Below are 27,019 nucleotides of genomic sequence, written 5' to 3'. Positions count from 1 at the left end.
TTCCTTATATATTTTTTTTTAATTTCTTTTTCTTGTCAACATTTGAAATGAATATAAAGAAATGTCAAAGAAAGATATTTTAAGGAGAAAGTCTAATCGCCGTGGCCGTTCGTGTTTACTCCTTTTATCGAGCTGGTCTCTCCCTACCAACACCGCCTCTTTAACCTCCACTACCTTCTTCTCGTGGTCCGCCCACAACGCGTGCTGGTTCATTCTCTTCGCTCCATCCCCGTGTGTTGTTTGCGCGTGCGAACACCCACGCCACGTGTTCGCTGTTCAACTCCCCTTCGTTGACTCCATTCCAAGGATATATACCACCTATGATTATCTTTCCATCAACTCGATCTCTTTTTCGAAGCTAATTTCCCCCTTCTCCAACCCCATTTCTCGCATGATGAAAGAACAGAGGATAGCGATCATAATTTTTTGCTGCTTTCATTCTGAAAAATTACAAAATGGTAAAAAATCGAATAAGGAGTTACAAACGTTATTACTGTTATAGCAAGAACGATAATAAAAGACACATGTTCCAGATGTAAAGTAGATAAAAAGAAAAAAACGGGGGTCTACTACCTTCGTCGTTCGAATAAAATATGAAAAAATGAAATCGTGATAAGAAAAGAATAAAAATAAAGAAAAGTAGTCACGAAACTCGGTAAAATATTGTACGTCGTCGTCGTCTCGCTTCTTGATTTCTACGTTACTGCTCGACCGATAAAATGATCTAGCTCGGAGCCGAGACGAGAGTAGAGGAACTCGAGTTTACGAAGCCTCAGGGAAATCTTTCTGCCTTTTTTACTTTTTTCTTTTCTTTCCTTTTTTCCCCCTTTCTTTTTTTTTTTCACTTCCCATCCTGATCGTTTTTCCTTTTATCGCGAACGTGCTTGGCCGCACCTTCGAGCATACGGAGAGAAAGAGAAAGAAAAATAAAGAGAGAGAAATAGACAGACAGACAAACAGAGAGAGAGAGAGAGAGAGAGAGTCCAGAGAGATAGTTTCATCGTGGCATAAAACAGTAATCTTTCTGCAGGCTAAGAGTAAAGATCGACCGGAATCTCTTCTGCCTTCGTCTCCTCTATGCGCTTTCTGATGAAAGAGAGAGAGAGAAAAGGATAGAGTAGTTGTAGATAGCGATGGGTTCGTGTTATTGCTACCGAGAGACGTGTCGATGGAATGGAAACGATTCGATAAAGAGAAACCACAAATTTCTAGCGATCGAGCGCCAAGGATGATGCTCGAGGTGGTAGAGCAAACTGGAGAGCTATCATCCCATTTGCGTTGGTAAAACTGGTTTCATTCGTGATTTCCATCGATATCAATATTTTTTCCTAAACATTCCGAAACATGATTTATTTGATTTTGGATTCCGCCTTTATTACCATCATATACACGGTTCAAATCTTATCTTTCTATAATATGTTTGTCAAAATGGTTTATCTTACGATAGAGTTTATAGTTAAATTTTCTTGTTTCTTTTTTGTCTTATTCTTTAAAATAAAGGTACAAGTCGAAAGGTAAGGTAAAGGAAAGAAACGTGGCGGGGATATGATGGTGTAAGAAAGAGATTAAAGGAAGGAAAGAAAATTTCCGGTAGCCAGGACTCCCCGTTGCGAAGATCTCTCTCGTTGCTTCGCATTTTGACGCGCGAAGCTTTCGCGAGGAACGAAAGAGAAAGAAAGAGAGAAAAAGAAGAGAAGAGAAGAGAAGAGAAGAGAAGAGAAGAGAAGAGAAGAGAAGAGAAGAGAAGAAAAGAGAAGAGAAGAGAAGAGAAGTGAAGAGAAGAGAAGAGAAGAGAAGAGAAGATCGCGAAGCGTGCCGTCCAATTAAACTCTTCTGCCGGGCTCTTCTACTATATTGATTTAATTATCTCGTTACGACTCGGCAAAAGTCCGCTCAGGCTGAACGTTCTCGAGAGCGCCTATATACACGCGTAGAAGTCGATCAATTACCGGAGGACTCGATTCTGTCTCCTTTCTCGAGAGCACCAACAACATTCCCCGTTTCCCTTCTATCTCTTTCTTTCATTTCTTTCCTCCTTCCTTTCATTCTTTCCTTCTTTTTCATTCGACGAGGAGAAGAAGAACTCTCGCGCGGGTTTTTCTCTTCTTTCCATCTTCGATTCTAACAGCACGTTTATACTTACAGGAACGACTGAGAGAAAGCAAAAGATTTAAACGGAAAGAGAGACAGAGAGAGAGGGGGGGGAGGAGGAGGAGAGGTTCTCCTTTCTCTTCTATGCTTATCTACGTGGCTGTTTCTCGTCTCCCTTCCCCTGATTTATCGACGTATTTCTAATCAAGAGACCGCGCGCGCGCGACCGAGGAAGCTGTATTAGTTAACCTTGTCAGATAGGTAGGTAGGTACCTTCTGGCTGATCGTGCATACTAAGTAGTTAACTTCGTGGGTGGTGCTCTCGAGTACCACCTCCGGTTGCACTGCTAGAGCATGAAGGCATTCGTCGATCGATCGATCGATACAACCGTTCCATCTGCGCATCTCTTGCTTCCTTGCTAGCCAGCTAGCTTAGCTAACTCTAACTCCCTCCGACTACAAACCTTTTCTCTATTCTCTTATTCTCATTCTCTTATTCTTATTCTCTTATTCTTATTCTAGTTTTCTTCCTCCTCCTCCATTTACGTTCGTCGAAAGATCGATATGAGTTTTTGATCCTCGTCCACGGATAATAGATTACTTCAAACGTATTTCACCTTTTATCTATTGATTTCAATTTTGAAACGAAAATATTCAAATCATCGTGATGTTCTTATGTAAGAACATTTTTTTTTAATTTCAAATCTTGACATAGGTAACATATCTCGTTTCAGGTCCTGAAAAGAACGGCTATCATAATCGCGACGGGACTGCTGGTGGATCCTTTTTCTATCATTCCGGTGAGTAATAAGTACATTGTATTATTTATATATATATATATATATATATATATAATATTTAACGAATTTAAACGAGATAGTTTTTTACGACGATTCGATGTAATACACGTCCACCATATGATTATTCTTTCTCTTTACCATACGTATCTTAAAAGCGGATTATCAAGTGTCATTATCTAGACAACGAATCGCGACTGGCACGCATGGGGGCTGAAGGGGTAAAGACACTTCCAACAAGTTATAAACGGATAAAAAAGAGATAGCTAGAGAAGAGAGAGATAGTAATTTCCACATCAAAGAATAATAAGAGAAAGACGTACACAGGGACATAGAGGGAGAGAGAGAGAGAGAGAGAGAGAGATAGATAGAAAGAAAGAAAGAGAGGTCGAGGTCGGTGCGTAGCAAGCGATTAGGGCTTAACGATTATTCTCGGTCCTACGTCGGAGTTAACCGGTCGTAGAAGTAATAACGCTCGACAATCTGGTCCGGCAATCAATGAGTACGTGTTTATGTAAATTGAACGAGCCACGGCACGAACGACGCAGCGCTATTTTTCCTTCGCGCTCGCGCGCACCCTAACCGATGGGAAAGAAAGAGAAAAAGAGATAGATAGATAGATAGAGAGAGAGAGAGAGAGAAGTCGCAAAAGAATCAAGAAAGAAGTCGAGAGAGGGTGAACGATGTTGTATTTTATCGGTTCGATGCTGTCCGACGGTGTCGAAGCACGCGAACCTTTCTTCGACGATATTTATACCGATTTGACGCCATTTCTTTCTCTCTCTTTCTCCACCCCATCTTCTCTTTACAAATTTTTTTCTTTTTTTTTATCGAGATACCGAAAAAAACGAAAACGAAATCGGGCCACCCTTCAAAAACGAGTATATTAATCGGTTTAAGAAAAATCGATCGGCAGTAATGAAAAGGGAGATGAGAAAGTAACGCCAAAGGAAGGGGATACACGATTATAATTCTGCGAGACAACTTATGATCGACGAAAAAGTAATAGACGAAGCGATCGTCGTTGTACGCTCGTAAGTTTATTCGGACAGGAATGAAGAAAATGGGCTTCAATGAGGAAGAATAAAAATTGGGAAAAAAAATAAGAAAGAAAGGAAAGAAAAATGAAGCTTTTAATGTAAGAGAGCAGCCGCCGCCGTCGACGACGACGCGGTAGTCGTAACTCCGCTCGAGCGACGATTATCTCTCGTAAATTGCCAGGGGGCAACAGCTTCTTCCTTTGGAAAAGGTATCGCGAACGTTGCTCGGAGAGAACCAAATGTAAAGTAGAATAATCGTAGTCATTACTTTGTTAAACAAGCCTTTGCGCCACGGTACTTGTCTCTCTTTCTATCTTTTTTTACTCTCTATCCCCCCCACCCGCACCCCCACCCTCTCACTCTCTGTCTTTTCCTCTCTATAAACGCGACGCAATAAAATTTTTAGTACCTACACGCAAGCAGTTACCGCGAACACATGCATATACATATATATCTCATTCCCTTTAGTTCTTACGAATTGAACCTTAGCCACATCCTCGTCGTCGTTGGCTTCGTATCGACAACGATATAAAATCTCAAGGCTCGTGGCATTTGTTTGTCGTAGGTGCTGAACATTTATTCGATGGCACCATCTTTCTTTCTGTCTCCTTCTCTCTGACTCACTCTCTTTTAGCGGAACAAATCGTAAGGAGACTCTGAAGAGAAGATCCGTGGGGCAATGACGTGCGTGCATACCCATTCTCATATGCGTGTATATACACATATAGACCTTTATTACCGTCTTTAATATAACGAAGCGCCCCTCTTCTTGATGCACGATAGCCGACCGAGAGTGACGGGGGGTAAAACGTTGGAACGACGGATACTACACGCGTGTGTAATTAAATAGAGTCCAGAACCAGCCTCACTCGAATTAATCGCTCGGCTTCGGAAGCTCTCCTTCCTCCGCCGGATGGGTTGGTTGGTTGGTCGATTGGTTGGTCGGTTGGTTGGTCGGTCGGTCGGTCGGTCGGTTGGTTAGTTGGTACGCGAGAGCTGTTTTAATGGAATCGCGCCGCTCGTATTTCCAACGGAATCGTCGAGATTTTTTTTAAGAAGGACCGCCGCGGTAAAGAGGATATTTCTTTTTTTTCTGATTGGATGTCGTGCGAAGTATATAAAGGTAATATACCAAACACGTATTTGAGTACAACCGTTTAATTGGTTTACGGTCGAAAATCCGTGTACCTCCCCGGTCGAGATAAGAAACCAACAAAAATTCCTATTACCTTCGTTAGCTTGTGTTTTTTCATCTTCCCAATAAGTTCATTTCTTAGTATTCGTTTTTCTTTCGGAATATAATGTTTTCTTCTATTCTATTATTTCTTATGAAATTTGTTCAAACTCTGTTTACATCGTTCGTTTTATTTTTTCGAATGAAAGACAGTAGAGAATTATCAATGGAGTGTCCTGGTTGGAAAAATGATGATAGAAAACGGGCGCCTCGTTCAATTTCGTTCTACGAAACGATGGAATCCAGTTGACGAGGTGTAGTGGTGGCCGCGTTCCATCGTCTCTCTCTTGGCGAGGTCGTACGCGAAGAGTTCGTCGTAATCGTAGAAGAGAAGCAGACGGAATGGAATAGCGTTCCTTCTTCGTCCGTTCCTTCGTCGTCGAATGGGAGCCCCAGAGGCCGATCAATTATGCCGGTTGATTCCAGGCCACGAAATGTCAAGGCTCCATCTCGATGGAATTCTAACGCTGACAACGACGACGAAGACGATGATGTCGATGGAGAATCGAGTTCGAATAAAAAAGTGGGGAAAAGAAAGAGAGAGAGAGAGAGAGAGAGAGAGAGAGAGAGAGAGAGAGAGAGAGAGAAAGATTATACGTTTTGATATTATATTATGTTTATTGACTGAATCTTGTTAAGCTATAATACAAAATCAATCTCGATAAATAATCGTTGTTCGAGTGTTTCTATTCTAACACAGTTGTAAGTCCCGATAATTGAATTTTCAAGCTTCCGATGAAAAGATGTAATCGAAAAGTTGCATACGACTATTTTACTTGCCGATAAATCCTTTAAGATCGACTATTGATGAATATCGACTTAGTGGATAACACCGATTGAACCATTTTTTTCTTTTTTTTTGTTCTTTTGTTTATCTATTTTTCATTCTTCTACCTTCTCTCTCTCGTGCGTAGGTTTACTTATATAAATCCAATCGATTTCTCGATCCTTCCACTCGATTTAGCGTTCTCGTCTAAGTACGCGACTTTGCGCGAACTTCCATTAACGAGATATACGCCCGTATCGTAAACCAGTTTAGCAAAGCAAGCCTAGCAAGCTAACTGATACTCGCCATCTCGATCGTTCTTTCAATTATCAATTTCAATATCTTTGAGAAACGCAAATGAGAGAGAAAAAAAACAAGTAAATAGTATCGAGTAACGATGATAGACACGAAACTTTAATAAGAAAATTTACAAAAATTCTCGGAGAAATGACAAAAATAATCTAAAATAGTAAGTACCTAAAGAAAATTACGAGAAAAATGATAGAACGGTAAAAAAGAAAAACGAAAAAAAGAAAAAAGAGAAAAAATAATGAAAACGAAAAACATTTAAAAAGGGGAATATTATGAAAATAATGAAATAAAAGTACTATATCTTTATTTCTTGCTTATCGCGTAGCCTCATATAACGTGCTGCACCGTCACGTTCGCGACAGGGAGATTACGAATAAGAGTGTAAAGGAGGAAGTGAGGAAAAAGAGGAGTAGGAGTAGAATGAGGAAAGGATAACAGAGGAAAGGATAACAGAGGAAAGGATAACAGAGGAAAGGATAGGAGAAGAAAAGAAAAGAAAAGAGAGGAGAGAACGCATTTCGCTTGCCGACGTAAGTACTCGCACGTACGCACACGCGTGCGCGCCGAAGTATAATAAACATAATCGCGGTAGCACGATAAGGAGGCCTTGGCCGTCTCCCTACGGTCGTGCCCGGCACGCCCACCGCTACCATCTCTGCCGTGCAAAGAGAAAATACTACCGTGGCAATCAACGGTTTTACACCTGAGCATCGCCACGTACCTTGCTAAGGAAGAGGAACAGAAAGAGAGAGAGACAGAGAGAGAGAGAGAGAGAGAGAGAGAGAGAGAGAGGTTCAACGAAGGAGGGAAGAGATGTTCCTCTTTCCTTTCTTCTTTCTTTCTCTCTCTCTCTCTCTCTCTTTCTCTTTCTCCATCTCTCTCAGCCACCTTTCTCGACTCTCAGCTCACCTCGATAGGCAAGACTTGGTGAGCACGTTGTACCGACCTACCCCGAAGGATTATCAACGCTGGATCTTTCGATACGCTCCCGTTGCTTCAGCAGCTTCCGTAGTGCGTCCTCTGAGTCCTTTTCTTTCGCGAAAATTCTTGGTCCTGGCCTATAACTTTACTAAACTACTCGAATATTCTCGAAATAATTTCGTCTATAATAGTTATCTTTGAGGAATAATGTAATAATCTTGTATCGAAGGGTTTCATTGTGAGAAAAAACATAAATATCTGGCAAAATTTGTATGAAGAGAGACGAGGAATTTGTTTCTCGTATACTTTGAGAAGAACTATCGAGATATATCGATGAATATCGTTCGAGCAGACAGAAGAGAAGCCTCTTTCTTTCTCTTTTCGTGGTCACATCGCGTGATCGAACAAGACTCGTTCGCGATCGAATTTCTGCAGCATTCCGAAGAGACGTTATTTCTCCCTCTTTGCCGTGAAATCGTTTTCAGGCATAACGTTACGTTTCAAGGAAAAGTACATTGTCCATCGATTACTTTTGATTTATTCAACAATGATCATTACGATCCTTCTATCGTTTGCTTTAAAAGAAACGATTCGGTCGAACTTACGTACGAACGATCGAAGCGTATCTCACCTCTCGTTATCGATCTTTCATCGTATCGGAGAAGTCGACGACGTCATTTGTTTGATTTTCACCTCGTCATTGCTCGGAGTTAAGATAAAAATAGAATAAGGAAAATGTTTTAGAAGACGTCAACGTAGAAGGTACATACCTGAGCAACAGCAGCAGCAACAACAACAACGTACGAGATAGGGGCAGGGTTTCTAGTCTATACTTACGGGCTAGGTGGTAGATATGGAGCGCTCGATAATGATCCAATATACTGCTACATCCTTGCGAAGTAATTACAATGATGAGCGAACCGCTACTACCATCGAGCTTCTCTCGAAGCAGCTCCTTCGGAGGCTAGGCGTTGCAACTCTTCCATCCTTTTTCTATCTTCCTCTCACTCTTCTCAGTTATATTTTTTTCTCTTTTTTTTCCTTTGCTCTCTCTCTCTCTCTCGTCTTTTTCTTTATCTACCTTCTCCTCCTCCTCTTGCTCCATCTTCTTCTTACATTAGTCGGAACCGGCACACTGAATCGCACCGCACCGCACCGCACCAAGCTATTCGTTCCTCCGCATGGCACCGCAACAAGAGCAAACATCTCGGCAGGGTCGTCACGGGGCCACGGAGTCACGGTGGATGGATCTTGGCTCCTCCGATCCTCCGGAATTATCACGGCAGGCCACCGTGAGGGTGAGCTCGGCCGGAAGTGCGTCATCAGTGAGATACGTGCTCGATGAAACGATCCGCCTCGCTACAGCTTCTCTTCTCTTTTTTCTTATCCCTCTTCTCTTCTTCTTCTTCTTCGATTCCGATCTCGGAGAGAGGTCGAGCAAGGGGTTCTTCGGGTCACGGAGCAAGGTCGATTAGAGAGGGATTCGAGGAAGAAGAAGCCTTCGATGAGATTACGCTTGCTTCGTGATTACGCCAACTTTACAGAAGACGCGATAGTTCGTATTTTCCGTTTGAACATTTTTGCATTTCACGCTTAAGAAGAATTCTCTTCTCTTCTCTTCTCTTCTCTTCTCTTATTTTCTATTCGAGGTGCTGGCTTTTGCACGACGCCGTTGACCTTACCGAGCGAATGAGCGAGCAAGTAAGACGGAGCCAGTCCGACTATCGACTTCTTTCTCTTTCTCTCTTCGACTAAGGTTCATTCATCGATTTTTTACAACGGAGAACCTGCTGCGAGCTAGATCACTCGGCTCACCGGGAGCTGAATAGAGGCGATACGAGGTGTCTGATTAACGTTGCTTTTTTGCAAGTACACATCGTGTCCGAGGCTTCGTCACGAGGCGACGATCTCTCAACCTTTTCTCTCTCTCTTTCTCCCTTATTCTTTTCTTTCCTTCTATTATGAACTTTCGAATCGAAATACCGACGCAAATTTATCTCTGTCAATAAATCAATTCTAAATCGAAAGAAACTAAATTCATTCGAATTAACATAAATATGAACAAATTTCTATAGTTTTAAATGAATATAATCATGAAATATATAACGTTAGTAAGTTGGGTTGAGAGTATAGCGACGCCACTGGGAACGAAGATACGAGCAAGAAGAGCACGCATAACGTAGAAGCAATGTTTCTCTCTCTCTCTCTCTCTCGCTGATATTCTCTCGGTTGTCCAGCGGTGGCGGTGGCTACGGATCGCCGAGGGCGCGCTCCTTCTCCTTCTCCTTTTCTCTTCATCGTAAAGCAGAGGTGAAGGGGAGCAAGACGAAGGGGGTGGGGGGCATGGGGGAAGAGGTCGACCGGGATAAACATCTGAGCCCCGCCCGGCACCCGAGGCTGCACCTCTTCTTGCTTCTCTTCTTCTTCTTATTCTTCTTACCTTTCCTTCTTTTCCTCTTCTTCCTTCACTTCTTCTTCTTTTTCCTTCTCTTCTACTTGTTTTTCTGCTTCTGCATCGAATTCACTGCCATTATTGATCTTCGAAGGTCTCCTCCAACGTGTCCGTATCTACCCTCTCGACTCCCACTTTATCCTGGTCCGCCCCTTTCTCGTTTCCTTAATTGTATTAACTTTCTTCGCCAGGCACCTTTCGTGAAAGCTTCCTTCCTGAATATATGTATAGGTATTGGTAGATATATAATATAAAGATATTTACGTATCGTTCAACGCTATCGAAGAAAGTCTGTCATTCGTTTTAACTTACTTTTAATATTCGTACGTATGATACAACAACGACAAAAAGAAAAGGTGTCATGGTTGTTTGTGGCAAAAGTTCTTGTTTTCCTTCGAAAAAGGATCTTCTCTTTCTCTCTCTCTCGTTGGCGTATATTCAATAGTTTACGGCATTTAAATAGGCGGCCCTTCTCTCGTTCCCAAACAATTTGCCCGTACCACAGATTGCTCGTAAATAAAGATAATCTATTCCAAGCGGAAGATAAAAATCGTACGGTCCGAACGCGTTCCGCTACGAGAGAAAAAGAAAAAGATAGAAAGAGAGAGAGAGAGAGAGAGAGAGAGAGAGAGAGAGAGAGAGAGAGAGAGAGAATCTAAAGAAGAAGAAGAAGAAGGAACAACGTCCCTTTGGCCACGTTTGCTTGCTCGCTTCTTCTTCTCTTCTTGAAAGGAAAAGAGTCGTAGAATAAAGATGGGAGAAATTGAGAGAAAGAAAGACAGAGGGTAAAACGTTGTTCAACGTTTAGTTGTGTTAGTTCCGCGGGTGAATGATCCTCCGGTTATTCATTTTTACGTCGCTCATTGCTCGGATTTTATGAGGCAAAAATGATGAAATTGCACTTTGGTGCTGTTCCACGCCCCCCACCCCTCTCTCCCGCTCTTTTTTCTTTCTCAGTTTCTTCTCAGTCACGGGGATAAGACTTTAAAGCGAGCCCAACTTTTTTTCTTTTTCGATTCTCAAATTTTCCACACGGATAAGTTCTACTTTTAATTTCCAACACTTTTCCCAAAATTTACATTTTATACTTTCAACGTTGACAATCATTTTGATCAATTTAATACACGGATGCACATAGTTCATTGTTCAGCGAATAACGTTATCGGAAATTTTGTTGTATCTTATATTTAAATAAATAACGCTAATATTAAAAATATAATAAATAAAATATTCGTAAATGGGTGGGAAAGTATTGGGAGAATTGTTAACCTATTTAACAGTATTTCATCTGACACAATATCGGTATCGCGTGTGAAAGGATCAATCGATTTCCTTTTCGATAAGAATCATCTTGTCGTAGACCAACTGACGGATCTAACAACGTTTATTTTTATTATACAGCGAATCTCCTATTCGACACTATGCACGCTGCTCTTCCCTTGACCTTTTCGAGTGTGCGTTTATCCTTCTGACCTTTATCTCCGCTGATTCATCGGCATCTTTCTTGCGTAGATTTAAGTCGTAGTCGTGCTCGATCTAACCTCCTCTCTTACCACAAGATTGTTCTACGGTATATACTATATATACGTCATATTTTACTTATCACGTTTCGAGATAGTCAAGGCGTTCTTCTTCTCCGCTCATGCATTTCCACCATGAATTCTTACAATGAGACTTTTTTTTTATCGTGCGTACGATTTTTGGATAATCAAAGAGTTCCCTCCAAAAGATAAAAATATTTTCTACCGACTGACTTGAATGATTATTTGATAAATACGTTCTCATTATCGTTTTATTTATGAATTATTTTTATTTTCAAAATTCATTGTAAATGTATTAACAAAAAAAAACTCTCAGCTCTCGCGTAATAAATGATATCAGGAAGCTGCAAAAAAAAAGAAATAATATAATACTTGTAATCGGTTATGCGATGACCCTAAAAATATCTCACGTTTTTTCTCTCCTATAGCAGCTGTTTGGTAAAGATTGACAACACCACCCACCGATACGATGAATCGAGATAAGAAAAATAAGAAGAGTTCTTCTAGAAAGGAGAGGCTTTTTATTTCATTTCTTTTCCGCATCCATGGATGAAGTCGCAACACTTCTATCTCGAAATATACATATAACATATATTGGGTGGACTGCCGCTTTAATTTTTTGCTTTAAATTAAACTCGATGAAAAAGAAAAAAAAAGAGAGAATAAAACAAAACAAAAACTATAAAAAAGAATCCGAAACCAGTCGAACGGACTCTTTCTTATCTCTTTTCCTCATTCAAAAGAGATTTCAGTGTGCGTAATTATATATCTTTCTCGTACGTTTGAAACGCCTCGCGGCGTTTCCTCTCGTTCTTCACGGACATACATACGTTGCTACGAAAATTATTTAATACGAACTCGTAGCAAATCGCGTGCGTGAATCATAACAAGATTATTGGCGTGTTACGAAATTTTTCTTTCTTATGTTAGACAAGTTCAAAGGATTCCCTTTCTCTCTCTTTTCTGTCTCTTTTTCATTATCTTTTTTTCCTTTCATATACGGATATTTGACCTCTGACGAAATCTTCTGCTCTTTGGAAAAAAAAAAAAGTTAAAATTCGTAGGAGTTCGACGAATCGTTTCAACGAATATCACGCTCGGGTGCTCGCGATAGCCATAATTCGTGAGCTATTTCATTCGATCGTTCGTCTTTATCTTTCTTTCTCCCTTTCTCTTTCTCCCTTTTCCTCTCTCTCTTTCGATATCCTTAGTAAGTAGATACCTCTGCCTTAAGAACTTAGAAGAGGGAAGGTAGGTAAATAGGAAAGGAGTTTCGTGCGAAAAACACTATAATTTATAGCGGAGATTACAGCTCGTAGAGGAGCATAAATTTCTGTCGATGCTTGGTTAACGTGTCGGCGATCACAATGTTCGCGGTAAGTTTTCAATTTGACGATCGTTCATGTTTCCGATGTCGATTATGAGCGTCGATTAAGCAAGTCGTTGTTCGTTGTTTTCGTTACGGTAAAGAATTCAATTCAAGGGGATTTTATTTTTAAGGAAAAAAGTAGAATCGACGAAAGGTAGACGAGAAACAATCATTCTTCTCTTTTTCTGTAATTGCGATGTTAAAGGGGGAAGTGGAGATGGAGGAAGGAAAAAAGTTGCAACCGATGTGAAATTCTCTCGAAAGTCGAATTTTCCAACGAAATCGTATGAAATGGTATGAAATCGTTCAATTCCTGAATTCCCTTCATTTTCCTTTGGCATCAACTCGATAGAGAACGTTTTCGAAAACGATATTCGATCTTCTTAGAATCCGATTATTTCTCGATTCCGGTCATTGAGTTAATAAATCTCTCTGTGAACATCGCGAAATTCGTCGACGTGTTAACACTTTTGCCATCCATGAAATAAATTTGAGAGAGAGATGAAGAACACCGAGTCGAAACGTCGTTTAAATCAATCGATCGAACGAAGATCGTTAGGATAATGTAACGTTTATAAAACCATTCGTTCGTATTCGGAAACGATCGAGAACCGTTGGTTCCTCGACACTATACAAATGATGATTACGTAGTTTTATACTCCCGATAGGTTCGTAACTTTTTCTCATCTCGTTTCTTTTCGTCAGCTCGTTAAATCGATAAGTCGCAAGTTGCACGCGCGCGCGTTCACTCGCATACATCATAATAAAAATTTCTCAAAAAACGAGCCACTACCCCGTTATCGTTTTTATACGGGTCTTTTTACGGGTACACACGTTCTCGAGTCCATCCGAGAACTTCCTTTCTCTTTCTCTCTTTTTTTCTTAGGACGACGCTCTTAAGGCAAATTAAATACGGCGCAACAAATTACCGAAGCTCCTCGTAAATCAAACCGGCCAATAAAACGTCCCTTGGTCTCGGTCAGAAAAATTCGAGTGGTGAAACGAGGTGACGACGAGAGATAAAGAAAAGAATATATACGAGAAAAGAGAGAAAGATAAAGATGGTGCGAGGAAGAAGAAGAGAAAAAGTTTTTTAAGTAGGTATTCCAGGACGTCTCAATTAAAATCTATCAAAATCGTCATTGGAGTTTGTCGTATTTCGTTGTCCTTTATGTTAAAACTGTCAGTAAAAAAAACAACATAAATTTTGTTCTTCGTTTAACAGCTGAAAATTCCGTACAACTTGAGCGTCGTAACGACCCGAGCGTCATTATCGTTGAACGTTCGATGGAGTAGAAAATAATATTATGATAGGATCATTGGAATTTCGTCTGGCAAAACTCTCGAAAAATCGATGGAATGAATGAATCGTTGTACTTTTTCGAAGAATAATACAAATTTTCCAAGGACACGAATAATTTTCGAGGAGGAAAGTCCTGCTAGTTGGGTTTCATCCTCGGAGACGTTAGTATCCGGTGGCGTTCATGAATACGTGTTCATTATTTATGTGCAACGCCTCTTGGCATCAACTATGGACCAGCTTCTCTACCTACCAACCTACCGGTAGGCACGAGAACAACCAACCGGATAACGTATTACGTCTTCATATTTTTTTCCCCCTTCTCGTGCACGCCCGATAATTAAAGGTGCCCCGGCAAGGACCTCGATGATTTATCGGTCGACTCTTCTCGACCGATAAGATGAGCCCTACCTGATAACCGGCTGCTACCTTCCGCGTATATATCGAGAAAACCTTGCTCACGTTCGAGATTTCGAATACTCATTTTTACGATCGCGTTTTCAAACTTTTATCACACCCCGTTATAAGTTAATTATATCCATATAATATACATATGTATATATATATATATATATATATATATATATATATATATATATATATACATGTATGTGTGTATGTATGTATCTCTATATTTTGTTTTGAATTTAATAAAAAAAATTTCATGATATTTTGCTCGTTCAAATTACAAGAGCTGCTTCTTCACGGAAGTTTCGTATCGATGAAAGAAGAGGAGAGAAGACCGGTCTGGCAAATAGTTTAATCGTCGATAATTTTTCCAAGAGTGAAACTGGTCGACCGGTGCTATAATCGCTCGCCACGGAAGCAACGAACGAACCAACGAACGATCGTCGCAGATATGGCTATCGATACCAACGCCATTCGATCCACCGAGTCGTTTCGTTCAGAAAGTAACTTACAGGAAAAATCATCTTCTAAGCTTCGAATAATCTTCAAACCCCGTAGCGGATATCTAAACGAGGTCCTCTCAAGTAGCCACCGTATTTAATACATCGATACGATTCTATCCTATATCTATATTAATGAGCTAATATCCTTGAAAAGTGTTTATCGCGAGGAAGAATTTTCTATCGAGTTTACAATATTTTTTTAATCAAACGATTATTATTAATATATATATACCATATCGATAAGAAAATGATTTATGAAATTGATCTTGAAGAAATGGGTGGTGGACGTTGGTTAAATTATTCGAATAGTAGTCGTAGGTGAATTTATTTAACTATTGAACTTCAAATGTTACATAGAATCTTAGTGAGGTGATATACATCTATCGAAAGCTACATATCGAGTTCAGTGCTACATCTCGATCTTCTTGCAAGAGAAAGAGGCTACTCGTTGTTGCACCTTTGGCACGCACTCTCGTTGCTGCAACATACGGTTTACCACGCCCTCGTGAAACAATGTGATGGTTAACTTAACAAGCTCCTTCATCCATGATACGTATATATATAGCTTACAATGGTGCCAATACTCGCGTATATTTTTCTTTTCTTCTTGATAGAAAAGGACTTTCGATCCCTATCGTACTTCAGAAATCGTTCATCCCTTTTCTAAGACTGTTGTGTAGCACCTGATTGCGAGATTCGTCGCTAGTCGTAGTTGAGTGGAGGAATGCGTCGCACGTAGAGACCATCAATTTGAGAAATGAAACAAAAAAAGAAAAAAGAAACGGGAATCCGGTACCGTGATGATCATCGTCCTGCGTGGGTAATGATAGGCGTGCCAGAGAGATTACGGTCAGCGAGCATTTCTTCTCTTTTTCTCTTTTCGATCGCTAAGTTTCCTGTGTTGATAAGATAAAAACCGGTGGCGAATGACAGTCGGAAAATATAGAAATTAACGCTTAAGAAGATAGAAATGAAATATACGTTGATGTATTATATTTTTCAATATTTATATCTACTTGTACGATAAAATCATAAATTAATCGTTTCGACAAAATATTTCATAACGCATACTGCACAATGACGTATTTCGCGTATGTAACAAATTCGAAATTATACTTCTGCAGATCGGAATGAACATCCGTACAAAACAGGATATTATTCGAAAATGTTGAGGAACGTAACGAGACAATTATTTGATTCTACCTTTCCCGATGGTAATCCAAATATGGATGCTTCGGGGCAGGATTGATCGGCGAAGGGAACATAATCGATGCTTTAAATAAAAACGAAAAAAAGAGGAAAAGCCTGAAGCCTGAAGGATTCGTGAATAATCAGAAGGAATGAATTTATCGTCATTTTTTGGGGCAAAAAAAAAAGAAAAGAAAGGGCAAGGATAATGAGAGAAAAGGATCACCGATGTTGGAATGAAACTTGTCTCGAGGTTGAATCCGCGTCAGCAACGGCAATCTCAGCAGCAGCAGCAGCAGCAGCAGCAGGAGCTGGTGCAGGAGCAGGAGCAACAACAACAGGAGGAATGGAACGGAACGTAGCAGAGCGGAATATAGGGGAGGAGAGTAAGGGGAAAGGAAAGGAAAGGAGAGGAGAGGAGAGGAGAGGAGAGGAGAGGAGAGGAGAGGAGCAACAGGAGCAGCGAGCATGGCACCACCTCTACTCTCCGTTCGCTACCACCTCTTCTCGGTTCTTCGTTCGCAGGCAACGCGGTGCACCTCGCCATGTGACTGATTCCCCTTCTCCGCAGGTTGACGAGCGGTGGGCCTGCCTACCTGCCGCCCGTTGCCCCGCTCCCATTACGACGCGGACTCTCGCGGCAGGTGCACCAACCTAAGTGCCACTCCGCTTACCTGCGTCCTGTGCCTACCGAGGCAGAGTAGTGTGTCCGGTGCGCTCTTCTCAGCTTCTCTTCCCTCTTTCTTCTCCCCTCTTTCCTTTCCCTTCCTCCCCCCCCCTCTCACTCTCTCTCTCTTTTTCAGTCCATCCCTACCTGTCGTCTTCGTTCGTTGAGCTGTCCTCAAGCCCTCCTTCCTTTCCACCTTCTCACCCTACTCTTTCTTTCTCTCAGCATCTTCTGTTTCTCTCTTTCTCTCTACATTTGCCGCCTCCCCCCTTCGGCGTCTTACGCAGCAGCAGCAGCAGCAGCAGTGCCGTGTGGTAGTGTCGTGTCAACTCGCGGTACATCAACGATCGCCCGGGATACGAGGAAAGGATCATCGATCCTCGACGGAGGACGGTCACGCGAGATATCACCACCGGGTCAGCACCTTTCCATAACAGAGTGTACTCATCTCTCTCTCTTTCTTTCCTCCCTCCCTTCTTTATCTTTTTCTCTCGTATCTACGGGTGTCACAGATAGTAGCCGGTCTCGCGAAAAATCGAACTTTTCTGAAGGAATAAAAGTCCGTGATTGGTAGACACATGCGGAATTCGAGATCCGCTCGTGTCGCTCTTGGTGTCAGAAGGATGATGAGTGATCCTCGTGAAAGGTAGTTTTGCGAGAAGGAGAGAGAGAGAGAGAGAGAGAGAGAGAGAGAGAGAGAGAGAGAGAGAGAGAGAGACAGGGAGAGAGAGAGAGAGAGAACGAAAGAACAAGAAGAGCCGGAAGAAAGTCAGAGTGAGTCAGTCACAAGTTGGTAGCAGAAGATAGACGAGCGGTGGCACGAGTGAAGAAAAAAAGGTGTCGAACCATTATCGCGCTGGATTTTTCTTATTTTATTTTCTTTTTTTCTTTTATTCGTTTCTCTCCCTTTTCTGTCCTCGAGAAAAGCATATCTATCACACTCGGTGTTTTTCGATTGACATTTTCCGTGACATTTTAGTGTGCGCGTGTTTTTGTTTCGAATCCCGAACCGAGCAAAACGTATAAAATGAGATACGCACGGAATATCTTATTCGAGTTTTGTTTCGAATATTTGAAATAAAATATTATTGTAACAGAAAGAGTGGTAGAGAGGGAGTGAGAAGGAGAAGAGGAAGAAGAAAAAGAAGAAGAAGAAGGTGAATCGAAGAAATTTGTCAAAGATAAACTAAAAGTGTGCAAAGATAGAAGTGTGAAGAAGAAGAAGAAGAAGAAGAATAAAGACAAAGCCTTAGTTTGTGAGATATTATTCGATGACGCGAATTCCGTGCCTTATCGGCTTCACGGCTGACGCCGACGGCTTATCGCCGGCGTTATCTGCCTCACCGTTGCTCTCTCGGAACCCTTGCGTGTCCTCGAGCAGAGAACTTTAGGCGTTTTCGTTGACGGCTCGACGTTGTTCAACGATATCATTCGAACAAACGTTTCTGTCCGTCTGTCTGTCTATTTCTGTCTCTCTCCCTCTCCCTCTCTCTCTCTCTCCTTCCCCCCTCTCTCTCTCTCTCCTTCCCCCCTCTCCACCTCACTTTCTTCTTCTCACACTCTCTCCGTGTTTCTATATTTCCAATATTATTTCGTTTCGATTTATTATTCGCGAGTGTGTCCCGTTTAATTTTCATACGTTTCCTTGGGGTCAGCAATTTTTGATAAGGAAAAAAAAAAGAAAAGAAAAAAACGCGGACGATGCAACTAGAACGACACGCTCGAACGATCGGATTCTGACAAGAACAGGTGTGCGTCGAGGTGACCCTGGCGAGCGAGTATTGCTCTTCTTCTTCTTCGTTAATTATATTGCTTTGCTTCGCGTATTTTCGCTGGAAGGCATAACGAAACGGAGGAGGAAGGGCCGAAAGGGCTCGGATATCGTTGGAAACATTCTCGACATAGAATCCCGTCGAAAGGAGTGGAGATGTCCGAGGGTTGCTGAGAGAATGAGGGAGTTGGACACTGAGAGTCCTGTCGTCTGGCCGGCCTGGTGTTACACTGGTAAGTTTTTCAAAAACCGAAACGAGAGAAAACAACAAATTACTACTATTATTTGTTTATTTATTGATTTGTTTTTTTTTTGACATACTTTTCCATCTTTATTATTTCTCTCTTGCTGTATTTTGTTGTTCCTCTTTGTCTATCGGCAAGAATCTCGTTACGTTTAGCGATCCCCTCGTTTCGAACACTCCGTAATCACCGATGGCAGCGATAAGGACTCGTAAATCTGTTTCAACTCGAGGTAAACCGTCTCTCTTGGCGCCATTGAAAGGCCACTCTCGTGAAGCCTTTGTAGACACGTCAATAATATTATATCGAGCGCGTATACTTGTAACAGGATGCCAATCCTCTCGTCTACTTACCCGCGTGTTGTTAGAGAACGCGAGAATATTCCCTCGGTAGGCGACTTTGCTACGTCGTTGAAATTCTTCAAGATTCTTACTTACTGACAACTTTCAATTGCAATAATTAACAAATTTGAAACTCGTTCGAGAATCAATGAGATAAAATATGTAAATGATTCGCGAATTTATATTTAATTTTGATTGATTTATTTATTTGAGAGAGAGAGAGAGAGAGAGAGAGTCGAACTACTATCGTTCGAAATGAACGCGTCCAATTTCGTATGATTTCATTTTATATCCAAGAAGAATTCCTAAAAGGCAAAAGGGGGCCGGGTTTAAGCCGGTGCTGTGGTGGTGCTGGTGGTGGTGGTACCGGGGTGCGAGCCAGAAGGAGACAGGAGCGAATCACCGAGGGTGTAATTATGGAGCTCGATCTTGACAATTAGGAACCCTTCGAGGCGAGCGGTAGCGAATGGGCCTCCACTTAGCTTCCGCGACTTCCAAGCCTTCTTATCTCGTCCGATCGAGCTCCGTTATTCGTCGGTATCTTCTCTAATTAAGAGGGAACCCGTAGATTTCTTTCGCAATAAAGCTCCCATCTCTATCCGAAATATAGCTACCCTAATCGTCGATCCTGCTGTTTCTTAATTCGAACATTCCCCCCGTTCCCATTTTCGAAGAGTTGATCTTTTATGTTAACTCGTAGGATTTCCCTCTCTCTCTCTCTCTCTCTTTTTATCTTAACTTTCAACGAAGATAGATAAAATCCAGGTATCGGATACGATGACCGACCGAAGAGAGAAGTTTCGATGGTTTCACCTGTCGGAACTCGGAGAAAATTTCAACTCGGTGTCACGTAAGTCGACGTGATTTGGCGTCAGAGACGATCGTCGGTGATTAACTGAAAGAATTCGTCGCGGTAGAATGGCGAGGTAATCGGTGAACGGTGTATCGTGGACGTGCAACAAATGCCATTCTTAACACGAGCGTTAATGGGATTAACGTTCGTCTAAGAGTCAGTTGAATAATATAATACAAAGAAAAAAAACGACAAAAATTCATTCGACAATCTTATAATCTAGCGAACGTCATTTTTGTCACAATTTTTGTCCTTTTGATTAAAGGTTTCTTCACGAAACTATCGTGAACATTTCTATAGAGAGAGGAATTGTTCGAACGGAATAGTGTACGATTTTATGGACTTGAGGAGAGTTATCGATAAAAGTCGACGAGGTCGATATCTCGTAGCGATAAGAAACGTTCTCGGCATCGAGCCAGAAAGATTACGACAAGGTGTTTTCTCATCTCGGCAACTTCTTTATCTATCGTTCGCGTGAACGTTATTCCAAACGTTTTTGTATCTGTCTCTTAAAAATTATTGAAAAACTTATTTTCTTAAATACAACGAAAATGATGACGTAGAAAAAGAAGCGGCAGAAGAAGAAGGAGAAGAAAAGGAATGTTAATTTTGTTCAAATTTTTATTAGCTGAGTTGTTCTTTCTTTTTCATCCTCCTCCTCCTCCTCCTCCTCCTCCTGTTCATCTTGCTCCTTCTTCTTCTCCCATGGTCGTGTCTCCTCTTTCAGATAGTCACACGAGTTAAATATTGGCTGTCGTTCAAAATACAAACGCGTGTCTTCTTGTAACCGGACAGTTGTCTTCGGTGTTTGCAGCTCGCCATTCGCAATTGACTTATTTATGGGCCACAAAGCATCGGACTGCGTTGTTGGCTCCGGCTATCGATCTTCCGCACTTAAGTTTCACGTTTAAAACTACCAAAGAGAGAGAGATTTCGTAGTAGTGTCCCGACTAGCTAACGTTGTTTCTTGTCTTGTTCCACTTGTCGAGTGGATACTTTACATCATAGAAGGATATCTAACAAACACGTTGTCTTTATCGTTGTCTATATCATAACTATTTTCTATGAATTCCATTGAACGTACGTATGAAATTTTCAACTGAAAATTCACGACGATCTAGATTTATTTCATCGGGAAACAAAAGAATCTTATTTCGATCACGATTAAGTTTCGAATAAATTGGAAAGTGGTAGAACACGATTTGAGAAAAAATAAAACGACATAAAATAAAAAATAAGAGGCTAGAGAATAAAGGAGAATGATGGATACGTTAGCAAAGCTGAGACGATTTTTGGGCTTTAGTAGTAGAATACTTGCCGCTTAGTAACGTTGGGTCGAAGAAGTACCTACCAGAGAATGGGACGAAGGGAGACCCTTCTTCGTGTTCGCAGCCGCGAAATAACGTCGGTGGTTTGTGGTTTTTCATACGTGCAAGAAGTCACAACGGGTGGATGGCGGGGCACGTTGGATCGTTGGATGCGCTAAGCCAAATGCCTCCACGAACGAATGAGAAGGAACAAGAGGACGAAGAAGAAGTAGAAGAAGACGACGATGACGAGGAAAAAGAAGAAGAAGAAGAAGAAGAAGAAGAAGAAGAAGAAGAAGAAGAAGAAGAAGAAGAAGTAAAGGTGCCTTTTGTTCCCACCTTCGGACGCGGCTTTCTCAACGCGGTCTGCAACTTTTTCTCTGCTCTCTTTCTCTTTCTATCTCTTTCTATTTCTCATTCTCTCTCATTCCACGACTACATTTCTTATTTCTTCTCTTTCTATTGCTGTTGCTGCTGGTGCTGTTGTTGGTGGTGTTGCTGCTGCTGGTGTTTCCAGTGGCCTTTGTCTTGAGAAAACGCGATTAGGAATCTTCTTCTTGGTGCAATTTTGAGGCGGCTCCTGCTTCCGTCATAATGCCGTGCCTATTAGTCTCTCGAACAGCGGGTGACTCCATTCTTAACGAACTCTTCTTTCAATTTTTATTTGTCTCCTTTCAATAACCTTGCTTGAGAGCTTTCTTCTCGAGCTAATATCACTCGATGTTGAGTACATGTACAATTGACAATTCCGTCCATTTTCATTCAGAATAAGATATATATATAAAAAGAAAGAGAGAAGATCGATCGAGAGATCGAGGAAGTTGAAACGTTTCTCGTGTCGAAAGAAATTAGGTATTAAAAGAGTGAAGTTGAATAGGACTAGGGGAAGTCGGCCGCGCACGTGCTTACGAATCCTGGCGCCCCTGTCGTTCCAACAGGTGACAGGGGGAGTCCTTAATCGTCCTGCGACGTTTTCATACCTCGAATCACGCTGCGTCACGTCACTTAATTGCCCGTGCGAATCGTTGAATGCTCACTCTCCGTACTCTTTCTTTATTTCTTTCTTCGCTTATCTTTGGGAAAACAACTCTTCTTACTCTGGGAAGATGATCGAAAGAAATCAAGGATTGTTATTATTATTATTAGAACTGAAAGAAAGTAAGTAATAGAGAGAAAGAGAGAGAGATAGAAAATCGTGGAGACGATAGAAACGTCGATAACGAGCTATCCTAAGAAAAGAAATGAGAGAGAGAGAGATGAACGATAAAACGATAACGTTTCTTATCCTCCTCATAGAAAGTCGAGATGCATTTCGATAAGTCTAAGAGCTAAAGAAGGAAGCAGGTGCATCTCGTACGATTTACCTTTTAAAGAAATCATTCTGTCTGTCTGGCTGTCTGCCTGCCTGCTTGCCTGTCTGTCTGTCTGTCTGTCTGTCTGTCTCTTTATTTCTTTCTTTTGTAGCTTTTCAATCGAGGCATAATAAAAATCATTTGATCGTTACTGTATGTGTATCAATCTCGGATAGAAATTGGACTCCTTAGCCGATCGAAGGAAATAGATGAAGAGAAATATTATCGGCGAGATGTAATTAACCCATTTGAGACCTATCCTACCATATACGGTGCAGTTCATTAAAAAGAATTTACCGACGTAGGTATATATACTCGTTCAAGTTTTGAATATGCATGAGTCTACTATGTATCATTTATGGTACGGGTCGTTCCTCCCAGCAACCAACCAACCAACCAACCCTTACACGAATTTATTTCTTTTCATTTATTTTTCCTTTTTCTGACATATCTTTAATTATATTTCCAAGAAAAATCCTATAAAAATTCCGTTCGAATGAGTATCAGATCTAAATGGTTTAAGTCGGAGATAAAATTGAAGGAACGAACGATCGTTCGATCGAGAAGAAGGATATATTATCGAAGAATAATTAACGATCCAATCAATAGCTAGGAAAGAGCGGAAGACACCGATAGTTTTAGCGAATAGCTCTTCCTCCTAGTATCCCGATGTGAGATGTTTGTTAAGATCGTTACGATCCTGAGCCGAGGCAAACGTTACCCCATGAAAATGCAAATTATATCTTTCTCGCGTAGATAAATTTTTTTTTTATTACGATTCCAACTGTCACCGTTGATATCCACAGGCGTGAATAATCTAGTCGTAAAAGTTTCTCTTAAGCTCTCTCAAACCGAGACGTGAATTTTCTGAGATCTTTATCACTCCTTGTAGGGATGTTGTCGATGTCGTTGGTTGGTTGGTTGATTGGTTGGTTGGTTAGTTGGTTGGTTGGATGGTAGCTTCTTCGGTGCCGATCGTTCTTCTTTCCTTTTCGATGATTTCTTCCTCCAATCGGTTTTTTTTATTTCCTTTCTTTTTTTTTTTTAACGAGTATCACTTTAGCCAAATGGGATTTCGTCGATGAAAATAAAGAATGTCCCGTATATTAAACGATAATAATATTCATTTGATTTGTGCACTGTCATTCGCGTCACGTCGATAGAAGGAACTTGTCATAAAACGGCCATCAATTTACGCAATATCTGTCACATTTTAACGATACTTTTCGATTTATTTTAAGGATCCTCTCCGTGTGAGAACCGAGAAGCAACGTCGTTATTCGATTATTTATTGTCGCATGGCATAGATTAGACGATAAAATGAAAATTCGTTCTTATATTTAAATATACAAGTTAGGTACTTACTCTTTCTACGTAAACGCACGAACGTAATCAAATGTTTTTTTCTGTTCTCTACAAAAATGCAGGCACGGAATACATATCTTGTTATATATATTGGCTTTACAATATTTTTCGTTTTTTACTACGACAAAAATAGCCGATTTCTTTTTTCCTTACGCAAACACACGAACGTGATGAATTCCTTCTTCTCGTGTATTTACATTGTACAATATTTTTTGTTTTTTACTACGACAAAAATAGCCGATTTGTTTTATCTTTCACATAACGCACGAATTTAATCGATTTTGTTTGTTTGTTTTTCTATACAAATTTACGAACGGAACATACTTTGTTAAAGAAGAGAATATCTTTTGCTACATAGTCAATCGATGCTAAAGAACGAATATCGAGGGAACTCGTGACTTTCGAGTATATCGTTAAAGACATTGGTTGGACGTAGGTGTCTGCCTACCAAGTACGTTGCTAACATAAGCGTGACTGCCGCATGAGCGCCGGCGTGTCGGTATGACGATCCAGACGAGAAACGTTGTTCGGAATACGAAACGTTGCCCTTCTTTTTCTTCTTCTTTGCTAAGCCCCCTGTCAGAAATATAATTTTAACAGCCACGAAAAAAGAAAAGAAGATCGAATTATATATTTTTATTTCTTATTGAAATTATGTTAATAGTATAAGTGTCATTTGTACGATTAGGTGACGAAGAGATAATCCTTGAATATAATTAAAAAAACGTTACTTCCACTTGTCCGTCAATAATAATTTATTTGAATATTGAGAAATTTTCTTATCTCAGGTGTCAGCGAGGAGTGTGAAATCAAACGTTTTTTTTTTTTAATCTTCCATTAAGAAAAGTGTCTCACAATTGTGAGCAAAAATTCTTAGAACATCGCGTGCGAGTGTAGGTTAAAATGATACGAATCTTCTCGTTTCGAACGATAATCTATGCTAATCTTGATCTCTCGATTACGATAAATTTATACTTCTTTCTCTCTCTCTCTCTTTTCTATTTTTCGCGAGCAAAAAATTCTCCCTGGTATATTAATTTATATCTAATTAGACAAGCACGCGGTCTATTGGATAAGTTGTTCCGCATGGAGTTGCTTGAGATATGATCGCACAAATGCATAAGCAGGAGGAGGAGAAAAAGAAAAGTTCGAAAAAATAGGAAGAAGAGAAGAAAAGAAACGAAAGGAAAAGATGCGTACGAGAAGTTGCGTCGAGCTGTAGAATGAACGAACGGACCGACCAAAGTAGTACTGAAAGATTACAAAATATATTAGATAGAGAGAAAGATTGGTAGGATTCACCATCTTCGTTTCAACGGATTGGCATTGGTGTATCTTTGTACGGTCACCAATGAGAAACCGGAAAAGATCAGAAAAAGCTGTTGACCGTCGGCGCCACCTCTTTATTTCTTTCTCATTTATTTCCCTCCCTTTTCTCGTTTAATTTAGATGCCGCCCCGTGAAAATATTTCCTTTACCCTACCCTGTCGCCCCCCCCCCCCCCCCCCCCCCCCGCCCCTCGTTATTGCACCGTTGACTATAGAAACGCCGTAAACACGTCGCGGCGCTTGGAGACGGGATAAAACGTCGGTTTTATGCGAAGGCGTTACCCACGATGTGAAGATGGTGAAAGAGGTGGAAGGGGAGGACGAGGAGAAAGAAAAGGAGGAGATTCTCCTTCGTGATAGAGACATGTTTTCAGGTATTACCCGGCCGTGGACAGGTACGGGCTCTTAGAGCGACGTTACGAGCGCCTTGGAACGCAAGCTCGCTCTTAATCTGGAGACACCAAACCTCTTTGGCCGATCTCTTCTCTTCTTTTCTCTCTCTTCTTTCTTATCTTCTTCTTCTTCTTCTTATTCTTTTTATTCTTTTTATTCTTTTTATTTCTTCATTCAGATATCGTGTCTATGTTATTCTCTTTAAATACGAACTCCCGTTTTATTCGAAAATTCTTTTTTTTTACCTGCAGTTACTTTGTTCTCATGAGCTTTCAATAAATTTGAATGAAGAATAAAATAAAAAATTTGGAAGAAAAATAATACGACTCGTCGATCTCTAATTTGTAAGTAATAATAATATATATTTACTCGTTTCACAAAGTTACACGATCATCGATTTTGGAAAAGTTATTCTAACAAATGTTTTATTGTCCCGGAAGTCGACTAAAGGGTAAGCAAAAAAGTCAGTCGCCTCGTTAATAATGGTAGAACGTCGCGAATAAGCACGAAGGGCGCCACCAAGGACTCTACCACTCTTTAGTCAAAGATACGTGACGTTTATTGCGAAGGACGGTATCGTAAAGGTATACCAGTTCGGTATACCTCTCTCTCTCTCTCTTTATCTCTTTCTTTTTCCAGTCATCTTTTTCTCAAGTGCTGCCTCCGATTCGGTGGGCGTAAATGCGAAACCTCCTCTTTCTATCTCTTACTTTTACCCTTTTTTCCTTCCTTCTCCTTTCTTTCTTCTTCGAGTCGTGATTCTTAGGAACGTTACATACATACACATATGTATGTACGAACATACTCACGCAAACGTATAGAAGTATATGCGGAACGACCGCAAGAGAAGAGAATTTCCTCGTCTCGCCGGGTCGATCGTTGCCCGTAATGATCCGTGCGGTTTTCATTGGCGTGAAATACGCGACGTTTACACGCTCGTTTCGTTTGCCTGGCTTATGGCAGCAGCAGCAGCAGCAGCAGGTATATTCCTCGCGAAGCCGTATTCAACCTTTCCAGTATGGAAAACCGGCCACCATCGAACCTTACCAGAACCAAGAAAATGGACCGATTTAGTCGATATATTCCTTTATTACTTTCTCGACAATTCTTTGCGAGATTCTTCTTTTTCTTTTTATTTTTCTACTGATACTATCACTACCTTGCGCACCTGCTTTAGTTAGTTTCTTTTTTTTTTTTCTATGAAACATCATGATATGACGATTTGTCTTTGTTCTTTTGCAGTACAGTTATATATTCGTTGTCCTCTGTAATGTTTACATATCGATTTTACCTGTGAGATTTATTTCTCCTTCATTTAGTCTGTCTCTAACAGCCCAACTGTGAAGATTACGTAATACCAGCAGTCGTCGAGTATTAGAGACTTTTAACGATTTCCAAATCGTCTCGATCAAGACAAAATGGTAATATAGATATTTTTGCATTTATTATTATACATCTAATATGAAAAATAATTCGGT

General features: G+C 40.8%; 1 protein-coding gene across 1 annotated transcript in view; it reads left to right on the top strand.

Moving 5' to 3' along the window:
• Positions 1–805: 805 nt before the first annotated feature.
• Positions 806–27,019, top strand: part of LOC106790776 — a 99,415-nt gene continuing 73,201 nt past the window's right edge. The window contains exons 1-2 of the mRNA XM_014755925.1: positions 806–1,277; positions 2,826–2,891. Of these exons, the coding sequence (XP_014611411.1) occupies positions 1,169–1,277; positions 2,826–2,891 (175 nt within the window). The 5' untranslated portion in view covers positions 806–1,168. The remainder of the gene's footprint in view (positions 1,278–2,825; positions 2,892–27,019) is intronic.

The sequence above is a fragment of the Polistes canadensis genome, unplaced genomic scaffold (assembly GCF_001313835.1).
Source record: "Polistes canadensis isolate GaletaPanama2010 unplaced genomic scaffold, ASM131383v1 scaffold_259, whole genome shotgun sequence".
Lineage (NCBI taxonomy): Eukaryota > Metazoa > Arthropoda > Insecta > Hymenoptera > Vespidae > Polistes > Polistes canadensis.
Note: the sequence above shows the minus strand (reverse complement) of the source record. Positions and strands in the feature narration are given on the sequence as shown.